This window comes from Hemitrygon akajei, chromosome 1 (genome assembly GCF_048418815.1).
Source record: "Hemitrygon akajei chromosome 1, sHemAka1.3, whole genome shotgun sequence".
Taxonomy (NCBI): Eukaryota; Metazoa; Chordata; class Chondrichthyes; order Myliobatiformes; family Dasyatidae; genus Hemitrygon; species Hemitrygon akajei.
The window spans coordinates 218437306-218453100 of record NC_133124.1 but is presented as its reverse complement, the minus strand read 5'-3'; the positions used below and the strand labels follow the sequence as shown (position 1 = coordinate 218453100).

The following is a 15795-nucleotide window of genomic DNA, read 5'->3' as shown; positions in this document are numbered from 1 at the left end:
TCACCCACAGAACTGCCGCTCACTGGATGCTTTTTCCTCACCATTCTCGTAAACTCTAGCTACTGTTGTGCATGAAAATCCCAGGAGATCAGAAACTTCTGATGCACTCAAACCACCCTGTCTAGCGCCAACAATCATTCCACAGTCAAAGTCACTAAAATCACATTTCTTCCCCCTTCTGATGGATGGTCTGAGTAACAACTGAACCTCTTGACCATGTCTGCATACTCTTGTACATTGAATTGCTGCCACATGATTGGCTGATTAGATATTTGCATTAACGAGCAAGTGTACGGGTGTACCTAATAAATTGGCCACTGTGTGCATGTATATAAGCTAATCTGATGTATTGATATTTATTGTCTTTATTATGTATTTTTTATGCTGCATCAGATCCAGAGTAACAATCATTTTGTTCCCCTTTACGCTTGTGTGTGAAGAATGACAATAAACAATAAAGAATCTTAAATTGTTTCTCAGAATGCAAATCTTCCATCAGATTAGAACAGACAAAGTGTAAAACAGAACAATGAAAGATCTGGAACAAAAGCTGCAGTATGTCCTTTTATTGGGCTTCAGAGAATGAACTTCAAAAGTTAGCAGTCACAAACTACAGAATGTCATGTAGTTCTTTCACAGCCAGGTCGAACCACAACTTCCAGCCAATAAGTCTCTGGCTGCGTTACGCAACAGAGGAAGCCATTTCTGATCAGTTGTTCGATGAGACAGGAGATGAACTTCAAAGTGACCCCAGGATACCAAATCTAGTCGAACTGTTAAATCTGCAAGTCAAGTTATCCAACATTTGTACCACGGAGATTTTTTGCTTTGCAACCTCCACAGACCAAGAGTGGGATAAAGTAGGCCCAGCATAAATCTATGGAGACTTGAACTTGAAGCTGGAGGGACTGTTTACATGCTACCACATTTTATTAGGCAGGTAGTTTGTGTGTTTACCCTTTTACATTGAGAGGTCTCCTGTGCCGAACATCACTGCCCTGTGGAGGGAGCAGTAAAGTGGCTCCTTATCCACGGCCAACAGTGGTCAGGCATGGAGCCAATCGATGTGCAAGAATAGGCTGCACTGTCTCAGGGAAGACCCTAGACATGCCCAATTTCAGTTCAACAGCTCCCCTGACAGCCCAGCCAAAATCAGTACCTGACGGCCAGTAACTTCACGGCTCATGATCACCGCTTGTGACTTCGACAGTAACAAACTCCACGAGAGAGGGAGAGAGGTTTCACAGAAGTCCAGCGGTCATTACAGAGGCTACTGAATGGACCCATTTCATGTGTGCCTGAAAGAAAGCGGCGTATGCCTGCTAAAAGAGATCCATACAACAGCTTTAGATCACGTTCCCTAAGGAAATGCCATCTCTCACAACACTTAGTCCTTTTTTTTGAGAACACTGCAAAACTGAGACCCTCGACGGCCCCCAGTCATAGGCTGCATCACATATCATAATACACTTGAGTCAGTTCAGCTTGGTAAAACGCTGAAACCTGGAAATGGCTATATTCCTCGTGTCAGAATTTACAGTACGGTTAACAAAAAAGTTGCAAATTCCAGTTCCCCAGCTCTACAGAGTTGGATTATTTCTTCAGGTGAAGAGTGTCCTGGAACTTGGTGCTGGTGTAGCGTGCATGGAATCCCTTCTTGTTAATGGTGTCGTCTGTGTGAAACCGAATCATGATCGAGTCTCCGGCCGAGTAAATCTCCTCTGGAGGCTGCGACACAAAACATTTCAATTGGTAAATTATTGGTGCGTGTACTGTGAAAAACAAAGTGTTTTGCGTGCCATCTGTACAGGTCACTTCATCACAGCAGGGCGACAGATTCTCATCTCCAATCATGGCCCCCAAACAGTCCTTCCAGGTGAGGCACCGCTTCACCTGAAAACCTGCTGGGCTTGTCTCTTGTGTCCAGGGCGCCCGACACGGCCGACCTTTGTATGTCGGAGGGGCAGCTGTACCCACCACCTCCACTCCACTCACCAAAAGCAGAACTTCCCAGTGGCTAAACATTCTAATTCCAATTCCCACTCCAACATGTCAGTCCATGGCCTCCTCTTGTGCCAAGATGAGGCTACTCCTGGGGTGGAGGAGCAGCCCCTTATATTCCGTCTGGGTAGCCTCCAACCTGATGGCATAAATATCGATTTCTCCTTCTGGTAAAAAAAATTCCCTCTCTCTCCCCTCTTCTTCTATTTCCCACTCTGCCCTCTTCCTTCTTCTCACCTGTCTATCACCTCCCCTGGGTGCCCTCTTCCTTCCCTTTCTCCTATGGTCCGCTCTCCTCTCCGATCAGATTCCTTCTCTCCAGCCCTTAACCTTTCCCACCCTCTTGGCTTCACCTAACACCTTCTAACTAATGTCCATCCGCTCCCCCCAGTTCTTCATTTTGGCTTCTTCCTCCCTTCTCAGTGCTGACAAAAGGGTCTCAGCCTGGAACATCAACTCTTTATTATTTTCCATAGATACTGCATGACCTGCTGAGTTTCTCCAGCATTTTCTGAGCTGGCACCTGTGTGGTACAAATGCTCCTCCTTATTCATCATCAAGCTAAATGTTTTTACACGTCTGGTTTTTGAGAGGCCACAAAAAGGAACTTTAAATAGTGTAACCATCAGTAACCATCCCTAATTCTGTACTGTGTCAGTTGGCTCTACCATCACCACTATGTTGAAATGGGACAAGCATGTTAGACTCATCATTAGGAAAGCCCAGCAGAGATTGTCCTTCCCATGCCAGCTTAGGAATCTTAATGCCCAGGCGAGTATCCTGATGAATTTTGGGAACAAGATTTACAGATTTCAATTTCTGAGGACACTTGGAAAGATATTTTTAAATTGGTTAATACCTCATTGTTTTGTGCCCATCATTCCCTTCTACAATTTAAAGCGGTTCATAGAGTCCATATGTCTAATGATAAGCTGTCTCATTTTTATTCGGATACATCTCCCTATTGTGCTAGATGTAATAATGGAGAAGCTTCACTAATCCATATGTTTTGGACTTGTCCGAGTCTTGAAAAATACTGGAAGAAAGTATTGAAAAAGAAAAGAAAGAATTTTACTCAGCTATCACGTTGAGTGTTGTGACAACCTCAATCACCATTTGGTTTCCTGCCACCTCCTCCCTCTGCAAGTTCAGATAGCAGTGAGTGGTCCACTCAGCAGAGAGGACCATTGGCTGTCAGCTACCAACATTAAAGGATCTTTCATTGCCAGAGCAAAGAAACGAGCTGGGAAAATTACTGCTGACCAGCACCTTAGCAGTCACCTATTCACCAAATTACCACCAGGGAGACGCTACGTCCATCACCACCAAGACGACACATCACCTCTGAAGCTTCTATCCTCAGGCTACCAGCTTCTCAGCAAAACCCTGACTGTTCCTGCACAACATCGTTAAATGGTCTTTCCTGCTCTCCTTATTCTGTTGGTAATTATTGAGTCTGTTCATTTATTTAAGTTTGATTATTTATGTTCGTGCATGTGACCATTCTGCTGATTGTAGATTGCTCGTGGCTGATTGCACTATTGTCTTGTAAATTGCTGGTTGCATTTGTATTGTCCATAATGGCATTGCCCCATGTTTTATGCTTGGCATCAAACCACAATCAATTCTGGTATGTTTTACATACTGGCAATAGAGTGATTTGGATTCTGAAAGGAGCTAAGATGATCAGACTTGGGTCACTGCCAAAGAACTTCAGTATCAATGCTTCTGGATTGAGGTGATCACCCAACAACCACACCATATCCCTCCTCACATCTAGGAAAGGTACAACTCGTCTGTTCTGAGTTTTGTAGCATGGCAGTAGTTACAGGAAAAGCTACAAAGCAAGATAGTGAGTTCTTACCCCAGAGCCACAGAACCTGCCCAGCCTTGGAGCAGTATCGTCTGACCCATCAAACAGCTCCATGTAATCGTAGCCGCAGTCTACTTCCTCCTCAATCTCGAAGGTCTGGAAGATCAGCTCCACCCCGTACCCCTCTTCTGCTTGGACCACCCACTGACAGTCTGCTCCCCCGGGGTAGTTATTGTCTCCAAACTGAGAGTGGGAGTACAGATCCTTGGTTTTCACTTCAGCCTTCAGCTTGCCTCCGCATTCTACAAGACAAAACATGCACATGTAAGACTGGAATACCAACAATACCGGATTCAGATTCATTTATCATAGGTACGTGGAAAGATAGTGAAATGAGTCATTTGTATCGCTGAATTAATCCAAGGTGTTTTCAGATGTCAGGAAAGAGGCACAAACTTGTTCCTTCCCTGTCAAGCATTAATGGAACAAGGAAGATTGGAAACAGATAGTGATAGAGCTTTACCAAGTGAAGGGGCATAGAACCAAAAGATGGTGTCATCTTTTTTTAATAAAATTCTATTCAAATTATAAAAGCCAGCCAATCAGAAAGCCCCTATTCAAAATAATGCAGCGCCAGAGAAGCTCAAAGAGCTTTCCATAATTATAGAACAGTAACTTTGGGGACATACTAACCAGCAGGTATTTAATTGTTAAACTGCGAACAAAAATAACAACTTAACAATTGGATTCAACAACCAACACACCCACATAGCACCAACATAACACAACCACAATGCTCAGCAGAACAACACAGAACACAACAAGTAACAAAACCACAACAGTAAAAGAAGTCCTCTCTCTCTCTCACTCTCACACTCACACTCACACACTCACACTCACACACACTCCTCCAGCTCCGGGCTTCAGTCATTGATCTTTGACTTCCAGACCTCTGATCAACCTTTGGGCTTCAGTCTTTGGTATCGACCCTAGGACTACTTGATGACGTAACCCTTAGCTGACTGACCGACCCTTATGCCTCCTGCTCACATGGAGATCTGATCCTGGGACCCACTGACATCCACGACGTTCTTTGTCATCCATCAACGTCGCTAGCTTTCGAGTGCGAAGCAGAGGCCTGGAATTCGGATCTTTCATTCCTAATTCTAGGAATCATTTCCCTTTCTAACATGGTTTCATCCTTTTCTTGCCTGAAGGGACTGCTCAATTTAGGGCGGCATGGTAGCGTAACACTATTACAGCTCCTAGAATCCAGGTTCAATTCCCACTACTATCTGTCAGCAACTTGTATGCTCTCCCTGTGATCGCAAAGGTTTCTTCCCACAATCCAAAGACATATGGATTCGTAAGTTAATACAAAATGGAGGAATTCAGCAGGTCAGGCAGCATCTATGGAAATGAATAAACAGTCGACGTTTCAGGCTGAGACCCTTCATTAGGACTGGAAAGGAAGGGGAATGATACCAGAATAAGAAGGTGGTGGAGAGAGAAAGGAGTACAAGCTGGAAGGTGACAGGTCAAACCTGGTGGGTGAGGGAAGGGGATGAAGTAAGAAGCTGGGAGGTGATAGGGGCAGAAATAGAAAGAATTTGATAGGAGAAGAGAGTGGACAAAGGGGCACCTAAGGGAGGTGATAGGCACGGGGGGGGGGGTGAGTTGGAAAAAAAATTACTGGAAGTTGGATGTTGAGAGGATGTTTCCATCGGTGAGAGTGTCCAGGATCCAAGCACACTACCTCGGAATAATAGGACATTCCCTTAAAACTGAAATGGGGAAGGTCACCCAGAGGGTGAATTTGTTGCCACAGGCCCCTGTTGGGGCCAAGAGGCAGAGATTGGTAAGTTATTGATTGTTAAGGATGTTAAGACTTATGGGAAGAAGACCAGAGAATGGGGTTGAAGAAAAGAACCAGCCATGATTGAGTGGTGGAGCAGACTCAACAGCCCGACTGGCCTAATCCTGCTTCTATGTCTTGTCTCATGTTGGCCACCACACTCCCTACAACACAACGTGGTTGACACTGCCTCTGCCTTTCTAGGACCTTTGCAGAAGAGGCAGGTGCAGCAGCACATTCCGACAGACACTCCCCATAGACACTCCCCATGTTCAGACAGACACTCCCCACAGACACTCCCCATGTTGCCTATGTCTATAACGTTAGCAGCTTACTGAGTTACAGGGAATTCAATTGAAGATGATGCCAGCGAACAATGCGACCAAAGGCGACATCCTTCAGACAGTTCACGGAACGACTTCTTTTACTTCTTCTTCTCCTTTCAAATATTATTCTGCTGCTATTGGAGTCTATGATTTACATTTCGATGGTGTGTCTTCAGGCCAATTAGGCGACCTGCTGCTTTGCTGCCTCCGAGGGAGTTTGGTGAGGTTTCGAGCGAAGTGTGCGGCCTAGGAACCAAGAAGCCAGGAGACGGGGCAGAAGTCCACGATCAGATCCACTTCTCGCTGGCCTTGATGATTAAGGTGTCGAACAAGATTGAAATCAACAATGTCAAGAGCAAAAGGCGATCGGGAGTTCAACGCCTTCAGCCTGCGAGTGACCAGTTTCTCTCTTGCCCTCGTTCACTGCTCCCAGAGGAAAGTGTCTTTGTTTGACTGGTCTCTCTCTCCCTCTCACTCAATGCTGCCAGAGCCTTGGGAATTGGGCAAGGGCTAATCGATGTGGCTTGTGGATCGGATCGAACAGAACTGAACTGAACGTTCCTGGACTGTTCCAACGACTCTGTGGATTGATGTTTTATATTCTGTGCTTTCTTGGTTGTGTGCCCGTCTGTGGGAAGACGATATTCAGGGTTGTATACTGCAGGCATACCTTCTCAAAGCACTCTAACTGGTCGCCTTTACCTAGCCTATGGTACGTACGTGTTCTGTGAATTCTCTTTGCTAACGGAGCAGAGAATGGAACTGAACCTGAAAGCTCGCTTGCCTTCTTGCTTCAGTTTTGGCATCCCAAATCTGCAAGTCTAAAAGGATGCTTAACATTCCATGTCTTTACAGAGTTTTAAATCCCTTGTGCTGCTCGTGAGTCAGTCTGTTCTGTTTTAAGAGTTAGTTAACGTGCTTTCAGTGGAAGTAAACACTGTCAAGTGAAGAGCTGAGGCTCTTCAGTACAATGAATTTCAGTCTCCCATGTAGAGCACCTGTACCTTCGAGCAAGAATTCATGTGTCCATTCTGAGGACTATAAGAAATTGGCAAACACATCATAAAATTACACAAGTACCATTTTCAGCATTAAAACATTTATGAAAACAATTTCTAAGCATTCTAACCGGCCTCCCCAACTTCGAGGACATCTTCAAAGGCGATGCCTCAAGAAGCCAACATCAATCGTTGAGGACCCCCACCACCCAGGACAGACCGTCTTCTCGTTACTACAATCAGAGAAGAGGCACAGAAGCCTGAAGACATGCATTCAGTGTTTTACAACAGCTTCTTCTCCTCCGTCATCACCATGAACCAACCCCTGAACACTACCTCATTATTTTCCCTCTTCTTGCACTAATTATTTAATTTAATTTTTTCTTGTATATATTTCTCATTATAATCTATAGCTTTTTTATGTATTGCTTTGTACTGCTGGCACAAAACAACGAATATGCCAGTGATATTAACCTGATTCTATTACAAATGAACAACAGAATCTGTTCATTCCTAGTGTGATTCAGCAAGTGTAATTACATGTTACGTCAGGTTGAAGGCTGCTTACCAGAACTGTGAGTAGCCTCAAAGCCTTTCTTCTGCACAGAGTTGTCAGAGAAGAACTTGATAAACATCCTGTTCAAGGTGGAGATCTGGGGTTCCGGTTTCTTACTGCCACAGAACCGCCCAATGACCTTGGCCTTGGCGTCTTTGCCATCATAAAGCTCCAAGTGATCGTACGCACATTCTTGGTGCTGTTCAATATCCAGCTCGTTGAATGCCTTCAAACCAAACAGAACCAATTAGGATCAGAATCTGGTTTATTGTCACTGACATACGGCATGAAATCTCCCCTGCGGTAGTGCCGAAGCAATAGAACACGATGTTAGGATGACAGTTTAAGCGCGGGGCTGAATCGGAAAGGTCGGGTACAGGCCTAATCGAGGCGGCGGGGTCCAGGCCCCAGTGTACATCAAAGCGGCTGAACCCAATGTTTGGACAGTGAACCAGATTGAAAAGGTCAGGGTGTCAAGGCCCAAAACGGGGGTCAGGTCAGTTCAGCTTGCTGTTCCACTCTGTACTGATCTAAGAGTCTGGGGACTGACTCTTTGTGAACCAGTTCAGAAAGCTGTTTGCTTGTGTTTATCGTCTGCATGCTTTTTTTTTGTTCTCTGCACATTGGGTATTTGACGGTCTCTTTTTTTAATGGGCTCTTTTGGGTTCCTTTATTTCATGGCTGCCTGCTAGGAGACAAATCTCAAGGTTGTATAATGTATACAAATGTTGGTAATAAATGCACTTTGAGAAGCTGCTCCTAGAAGGCGGAGTGTGTGTATTCAAACTCCTGGACCTCATTCCTGATGGGAGTAATGAGCAGAGGGCATGTTTTGGGTGGTGGGGTCCTTAAAGATGGATGCTACCTTTTTGAGGCATTGTCTTTGACAAGTTACCATGTTTTTTTACCCCAAAGGCACACCACTCCCAACTCCCACATCATGTCCTGTTGCCTTGGCAACTGTAACCTCTCCTTCCTCTCTGTGCCAGCACAGATTCGCAGTGTGGTCAGATATTAAATTTCTCTGCTGGACCACCGCTCATCATCTACAACGCAACTGTCCTACAGAACAGCTATGACTGGCTGTGAGTGGGTTGCTTCAATCTGCCAGCCTTGGAAATGCATGGGAGCCACCACCCAGCCACACTGCGTACCAATGTTAAAGCGGGTATTCACACAACTAAATTTAAAAAGGATCTAGTGCTTTCCCAGCGTCTCTGACAAATATACTCTTCTCAGGGTTCCAGCTCAATTTTAACTGACGTTTCAATGCCAAACTCTGCCATCTTTATCAGGGATGTTGCCAGGCCATGTCTAGTTCAGTGGTATATATACCCCTATCGTCTGTCCCTCCTGATTGGTTAGTCCTCAACCAATCACATTTCTGCTATTCCACCCTGTTTATAATCAAATTTCAGTTCTTAGTTAGAGCAAGACCTTCGTCTTTGTTAAACTTCTTATTCTCCAGTCTTATTTCAATAGCTTCCTTCACCAGGCAGTCCCAAAAGCCATTGATTACTGGGCTTCGGCCCTCTCTTCCCTCCCATTCCTGATGAAGGGTCTCGGCCCGAAACGTTGGCTACTCTTTTCTCACGGATGCTGCCTGACCTGCTGAGTTCTTCCAGCGTTGTGTACGTATCCCGAAAGCCATTGGCAAGGCACATTGACAGGTGCCATCAAAGTCAACCCTATGAGCATTGGGAATGCAATGTTCTGCTACCACTGATTTCTCCCGGTAACTCAGATGGATACAACTCCTGTGCTCCTTAATGTGGGTTTCCACAGTATGGTCAATATACGCTGCTCCTCAGTCACACGGAATATTGTAAGCACCAGCTGTCCTGAGTCCCAGGTCATTTTTGACTCACATAAACTGGGATTTGTGCTTCCTTATGGGTTTGTGGATGGTGTTAATCCAGTATTTCTTCAGAATCCTGACAATCCTTCCAGAAGTATACAGGGAGTTAGGAAGGAAGCTGAGAAGCAGGACCTGAAGGGTAGTAATCTCGGGATTTCTGCCTGTGCCACGTGACAGTGAGGATAGCAATAGAATGAGGTGACAAATGAATGCATGGCTGAAGAATTAGAACAGGGGACAGGGACTCAGATACTTGGATCATTGGGAACTCTTCTGGGGCAGGTGAGCCCTGTACAAAAAGGGCAAGTTGCACTTGAACCTGAGAGGGGCCAATACTTTTGCAGGCAGGTTTACTAAAGTCTTTATTAAACTAATATGGCAGGGGGATGGGAACCAGTATGATGGAGCTGAGGATGAGCCAGCTGGTTTGCAAATAGATGATGGGTGTAGCATGAATGTGAAGTAGGACAAGCCAATGACTGGGTACAAATGGAGAAAGAGCAAAGAGCTAAGTTGTACCACAGAGGCAACATTCAAAAGGGCAAAGAATGCAGGACTGACGGTGCTGTATTTAAATACGTGTAGCATTCGGAATAAGGTGGACGAACACATGACGCAATTAGAGCTCGGTCAGTATGACGCTGTGGGCATCACTGAGTCGTGGCTGAAAGAAGGCCATGTTTGGGAGCTTAATATCAAAGGATGTACTTTCTATCGAAAGGACAGGCAGGAAGGCATAAGCTATGGTGTGGCTCTGTTGGTAAGAGATGGAATTACATCTTTAGAAAGAGGTGACGTAGGATCAAAGAATGTCAAATATTTGTGGATGAAGTTAAGAAACTGCAAAAAAAAACTCATTATGGGAATCATATATAGGTCTCCAAATAGAAGCCAAGATGTGGAGTTGAGATTGCAAAGGGAGCTGGGAAAGGCATGTAATAAGGGTAATGAGACAATTGTAATGGGGGATTTCAAAATGCAAGGGGATTGGGAAATCAGGTTGGTGTTGGTTCGCATGAGAGGGAATTTGTTGGATGCCTACAAGATGTTTTTTTAGAGCAGCTTGTGCTCGAGTCTACTCAGGGAAAGGCTATCTTAGATTGGGGTGTTGTGTAATAACCCAGATCTTCATAGAAATCTTAATGTAAAGGAACCATTAGGAGGCAGTGATCATAATATGATTGAATTCATACTGCAATTTCAGAGGGTGAAGCATAAATCAGATGTATCAGTAACACAGTGAATAAATGGAATTACAGAGGCACGAGAGAGGAGCTTGCCCAGGTGGATTGGAGGAGGATATTGGCGGGGATGACAGCAGAGCAGAGAAGGCTGAAATTTCAGGGAATGGTTCACAAGGCACAGGATAGATATGTCCCACAGAGGAAATAGTTCTCTAATGGCAGGGGTAGCCAACCGTGGCAGACAAAAGAAGTTAAGGACTTCATAAAAGCCAAGGAAAGGGCATATAAGGTAGCAAAAGTGAGTGGGAAGTTGGATGATTGGGAAGCTGTACAAATCCAACAAAAGGCAACTAAAAAAGCTGTAAGAATACGTACACAATGCTGGAAGAACTCAGCAGGTCAGGCAGCATCCGTGAGAAAAGAGTAGCCAACGTTTCGGGCCGAGACCCTTCATCAGGAATGGTGATGAAGGGTCTCAGCCTGAAACATTGGCTACTCTTTTCTCACGGATGCTGCCTGACCTGCTGAGTTCTTCTAGCGTTGTGTACATATTCTTTGATCTACAGCATCTGCAGTTGTATTTTTGTGTAAAAAAGCTGTAAGAAGGGAAAAGACCAAATATGCGAGCAAACTAGCCAAAAATATAAAGCAGGTTACTAGAAGTTTTTCCAGTTGTATAAAGAATAAAAGGAAGGTGAGAGTTAATGACTTTGTGCCAAAGTTTGCGGATGATACGAAGACAGGTGGAGGGGTAGGTACTGCTGAGGGATTTCAGGATTTCAGCAAATTGTTAGAATGGGTGAACAAGTGGCACCTGGAATGAAGTGTTGGGAAATACACGATAATGCATTTTGGTAAAAGGAACAATAGTGGGAAATATTATCTAAAATAGGAAGAAAATTCAAACAGCAGAGGTGCAAAGGGAGTTAGGAGTCCTCGTGCAAGACTCCCAGAAGGTTAATTTACAGGCCGAGTCTGTGGTGAAGAAGGCAAATACAACGTTGGCATTTATTTCAATGAGAATAGAATATAAAAGCAAGGAGAAAATGCTGAGCCTTTACAAGACACTGGTCAGGCCACACTTTGAGAATTGTCAACAGTTTTGAGCCCCATATCTCAAAAAGAATGTATTGTCATTGGAGAGAGGACAGAGGGGTTTCACAAGGCTGATTCTGGGAATGGAGGGGTTAACATATGAGGAGTATTTGGCAGCTTTTGGCCTGTACTCTCTGGAATTTAGAAGAAAGTGGGGAGGGGAAGGGGGGAGGTCTCATTGAAATCTCCCAAATGTTGAAAGGACTAGACAGGGTTAATGTGGAGAGGAGGTGATATCCAGAAATAGAGTGTATAGCCCCAAAACTATGGGGTGCCCTTTTAGAACAGAGGTTAGGAGGATAATTTTAGCCAGAGAGTAGTGAATCAGTGGAATGTGGTAGAGCCCAAGTCTGTGTGTATATTTAAGGCACAAGTTCGGTTTTCTGATCGGTCGGGGCATCAACAGATATGGTGAATTGGCAGGTGTATAGTGTTGAGTGGGATCCAGGGTCAGCCATGGTGGATCGGGGTGGAGCAGACTTGATGGGCTGAGTGGCCTATTTCTACTCCTATGTCTTATGGTCTAAACCATGGAAATATAGGGAAGACGGGCAGTAGCAACAGCTTCCTTCTCACTGTTAGGTTTCCTGGTTTTTCCATCGTCCCTTTCATGTAGCGCATATTGTCGCACAGTGGAAACCTGATAATAGATTTTGGAAGAGAATTAGGCCATTCAGGCCATCAAGTCTACTCTGCCTTCCCGTCATAGCTGATCAATCATTGCACTTCTTTGTTCTACAGTGAAAATATGCAAGAAAATGAATTTCAGGGAGTAAATGGTGATATATACGTAGGTACTTGAATAGTAAATTGATTTTGAACTTGGAGTTTTGATCTGTTTTCCCTCCACCCCTTAGGTATTACGGATTAAACTGTTATCCACACTTCATTATCAAAAAAAATCAAAGTTCAAAGTAAATTTATTATAAAATCACACAGTGTATATGTCACCATTTACTACTGACATGCATTTCCCTGTGGGCATTCACAAGAAAAACAAAGTACAATAAAATCTATGAAAAAAATTATATAAACAAAGGCTGACAAACAACTGATGTGCAAAAAGAAGATAAGCTATGAAATAACTGAGAATATGAGTTGTAGAGTCCTTGAGAGTGGGTTATGGAATCAGGTCAGAGTTCAGGTGAGTGAAGTTATCCAAGCAGGTTCAGGAGCCTGATGGTTGAGGGGTAATAACTGTTCCTGAACCTGGTGGTGTGGGACCTGATGGTTGAGGGGTAGTAACTGTTCCTGAACCTGGTGGTGTGGGACCTGATGGTTGAGGGGTAATAACTGTTCCTGAACCTGGTGGTGTGGGACCTGATGGTTGAGGGGTAGTAACTGTTCCTGAACCTGGTGGTGTGGGACCTGATGATTGAGGGGTAATAACTGTTCCTGAACCTGGTGGTGTGGGACCTGATGGTTGAGGGGTAATAACTGTTCCTGAACCTGGTGGTGTGGGACCTGATGGTTGAGGGGTAGTAACTGTTCCTGAACCTGGTGGTGTGGGACCTGATGATTGAGGGGTAATAACTGTTCCTGAACCTGGTGGTGTGGGACCTGATGGTTGAGGGGTAATAACTGTTCCTGAACCTGGTGGTGTGGGACCTGATGGTTGAGGGGTAATAACTGTTCCTGAACCTGGTGGTGTGGGACCTGATGGTTGAGGGGTAATAACTGTTCCTGACACAAAAATACCTCTTCAATAATTTCTCTTCACTACCTCTTCACCTCTTCAATAACTTCCAATTCCCCGGCCCCGACTGCTTCATTTTTACCGTGGATGTTCAATCCTTATACACCTCCATCCCCCATCAAGAAGGCCTCAAAGCCCTCTGCTACTTTTTGGATAACAGACCCCACCAGTTCCCCAGCACCACCACACTCCTCCGGTTGGCGGAGCTTGTTCTAACTCTCAATAACTTCTCCTTTGGTTCTTCCCACTTTCTCCAGATCAAGGGTGTAGCCATGGGCACTCGCATGGGCCCCAGCTATGCCTGCCTCTTTGTGGGTTATGTGGAACAGTTTATGCTCCAAATCTATATGGGCACCACTCCCCAACTTTTCCTCCGCTACATCGACGACTACATTGGTGCTGCTTCCTGCACCCATGCTGAGCTCGTCAATTTCATCAACTTTGCTTCTAACTTTCACCCAGCCCTTAAATTCACTTGGTCCATCTCGGACACTTCTCTCCCCTTTCTCGATCTCTTGGTCTCCATCTCCGGAGACAGACTATCCACTGACATCTTCTACAAACCCACTGACTCCCATAACTATCTTGACTATACCTCTTCCCACCCTGCCCAATGTAAAATTGCCATTCCCTATTCCCAGTTCCTCCATCTCCGCCACATCTGCTCCCAGGATGAGGCTTTCCATGCCAGGACTTCTCAAAAAAAAAGGAAAAAAAAAAGTCCTCTTTCTTTCAGGATCGTGGTTTCCCTTCTGGCATCATCAAAGATGCCCTCACCCACATCTCTTCCACCACCCGCACTTCAGCCCTCACCCCATCCTCCCGTCACCACAACAGGGACAGGGTTCCCCTTGTCCTTACCTACCGCCCCACCAGCCTCCGGATCCAACACATTATCCTCCGCAACTTCCACCACCTTCAACAGGACCCCACCACCCAGCACATCTTTCCCTCCCTACCCCTCTCAGCTTTTCGCAGGGATCGTTCCCTCCGCGACTACCTGGTCCACACGTCCCTCCCCACAGAACTCACACCTGGCACTTATCCCTGTAAGTGGAAATGCTACACCTGTCCCCACACCTCCCCCCTTACCACCATTCCGGGCCCCAGACAGTCCTTCCAGGTGAGGCAACACCTCACCTGTGAGTCTGCTGGAGTTGTCTATTGCATCCGGTGCTCCCGGTGTGGCCTCCTCTACATCGGTGAGACCCGACGCAGATTGGAGGACCGCTTCGTCGAGCACCTCCGCTCCGTCCATCACAATAGACAGGATCTCCCGGTTGCCACCCACTTCAACTCTGCCTCTCACTCCCATCTAGATATGTCCATACATGGCCTCCTCTACTGCCATGATGAGGCCAAACTCAGGTTGGAGGAGCAACACCTCATCTGCCGTCTGGGTAGCCTCCAGCCTGGTGGTATGAACATTGAATTCTCCAATTTCCGGTAATTCCCTCCCCCTCCCCCTTCCCCTATCCCAGGTCCCTCTCTGCCTCTCTCCCCTTTCAACTTTCTGCTCCTTTACCTCTACAGTTCTTTCATGCTTATCCCCTCCCCCCTTTATCCTTCCTCTGATTGGTTCTCCACCTGGCGCCTCTAGCCCTTCCCCCTTCCCCTATCTTTATTACTGGGCTTCGGCCCTCTCTTCCCCCCCCATTCCTGATGAAGGGTCTCGGCCCGAAACGTTGGCTACTCTTTTCTCACGGATGCTGCCTGACCTGCTGAGTTCTTCCAGCGTCGTGTACATATTCTCAAACTGTTCCTGAACCTGGTGGTGTGGGACCTGATGGTTGAGGGGTAATAACTGTCCCTGAACCTGGTGGTGTGGGACCTGATGGTTGAGGGGTAATAACTGTCCCTGAACCTGGTGGTGTGGGACCTGATGGTTGAGGGGTAATAACTGTTCCTGAACCTGGTGGTGTGGGACCTGATGGTTGAGGGGTAATAACTGTCCCTGAACCTGGTGGTGTGGGACCTGATGGTTGAGGGGTAATAACTGTTCCTGAACCTGGTGGTGTGGGACCTGATGGTTGAGGGGTAATAACTGTCCCTGAACCTGGTGGTGTGGGACCTGATGGTTGAGGGGTAATAACTGTCCCTGAACCTGGTGGTGTGGGACCTGATGGTTGAGGGGTAATAACTGTTCCTGAACCTGGTGGTGTGGGACCTGATGGTTGAGGGGTAATAACTGTCCCTGAACCTGGTGGTGTGGGACCTGATGGTTGAGGGGTAATAACTGTCCCTGAACCTGGTGGTGTGGGACCTGATGGTTGAGGGGTAATAACTGTTCCTGAACCTGGTGGTGTGGGACCTGATGGTTGAGGGGTAATTACTGTTCCTGAACCTGGTGGTGTGGGATCTGATGGTTGAGGGATAATAACTGTTCCTGAACCTGGTGGTGTGAGACCTGACG

At 45.9% G+C, this 15795-nt stretch overlaps 1 protein-coding gene across 1 annotated transcript in view; it reads right to left on the bottom strand.

Annotated features, from left to right (window-relative positions):
- Positions 1-551: 551 nt before the first annotated feature.
- LOC140735902 (bone morphogenetic protein 1-like) overlaps positions 552-15795 on the bottom strand; it is a 275011-nt gene continuing 259767 nt past the window's right edge. Inside the window, exons 19-21 of the mRNA XM_073061499.1 lie at positions 7562-7775; positions 3866-4116; positions 552-1728 (exon numbers count right to left, since the gene is read on the bottom strand). Coding sequence (XP_072917600.1) covers positions 1594-1728; positions 3866-4116; positions 7562-7775 — 600 coding nt within the window. The 3' untranslated portion in view covers positions 552-1593. The remainder of the gene's footprint in view (positions 1729-3865; positions 4117-7561; positions 7776-15795) is intronic.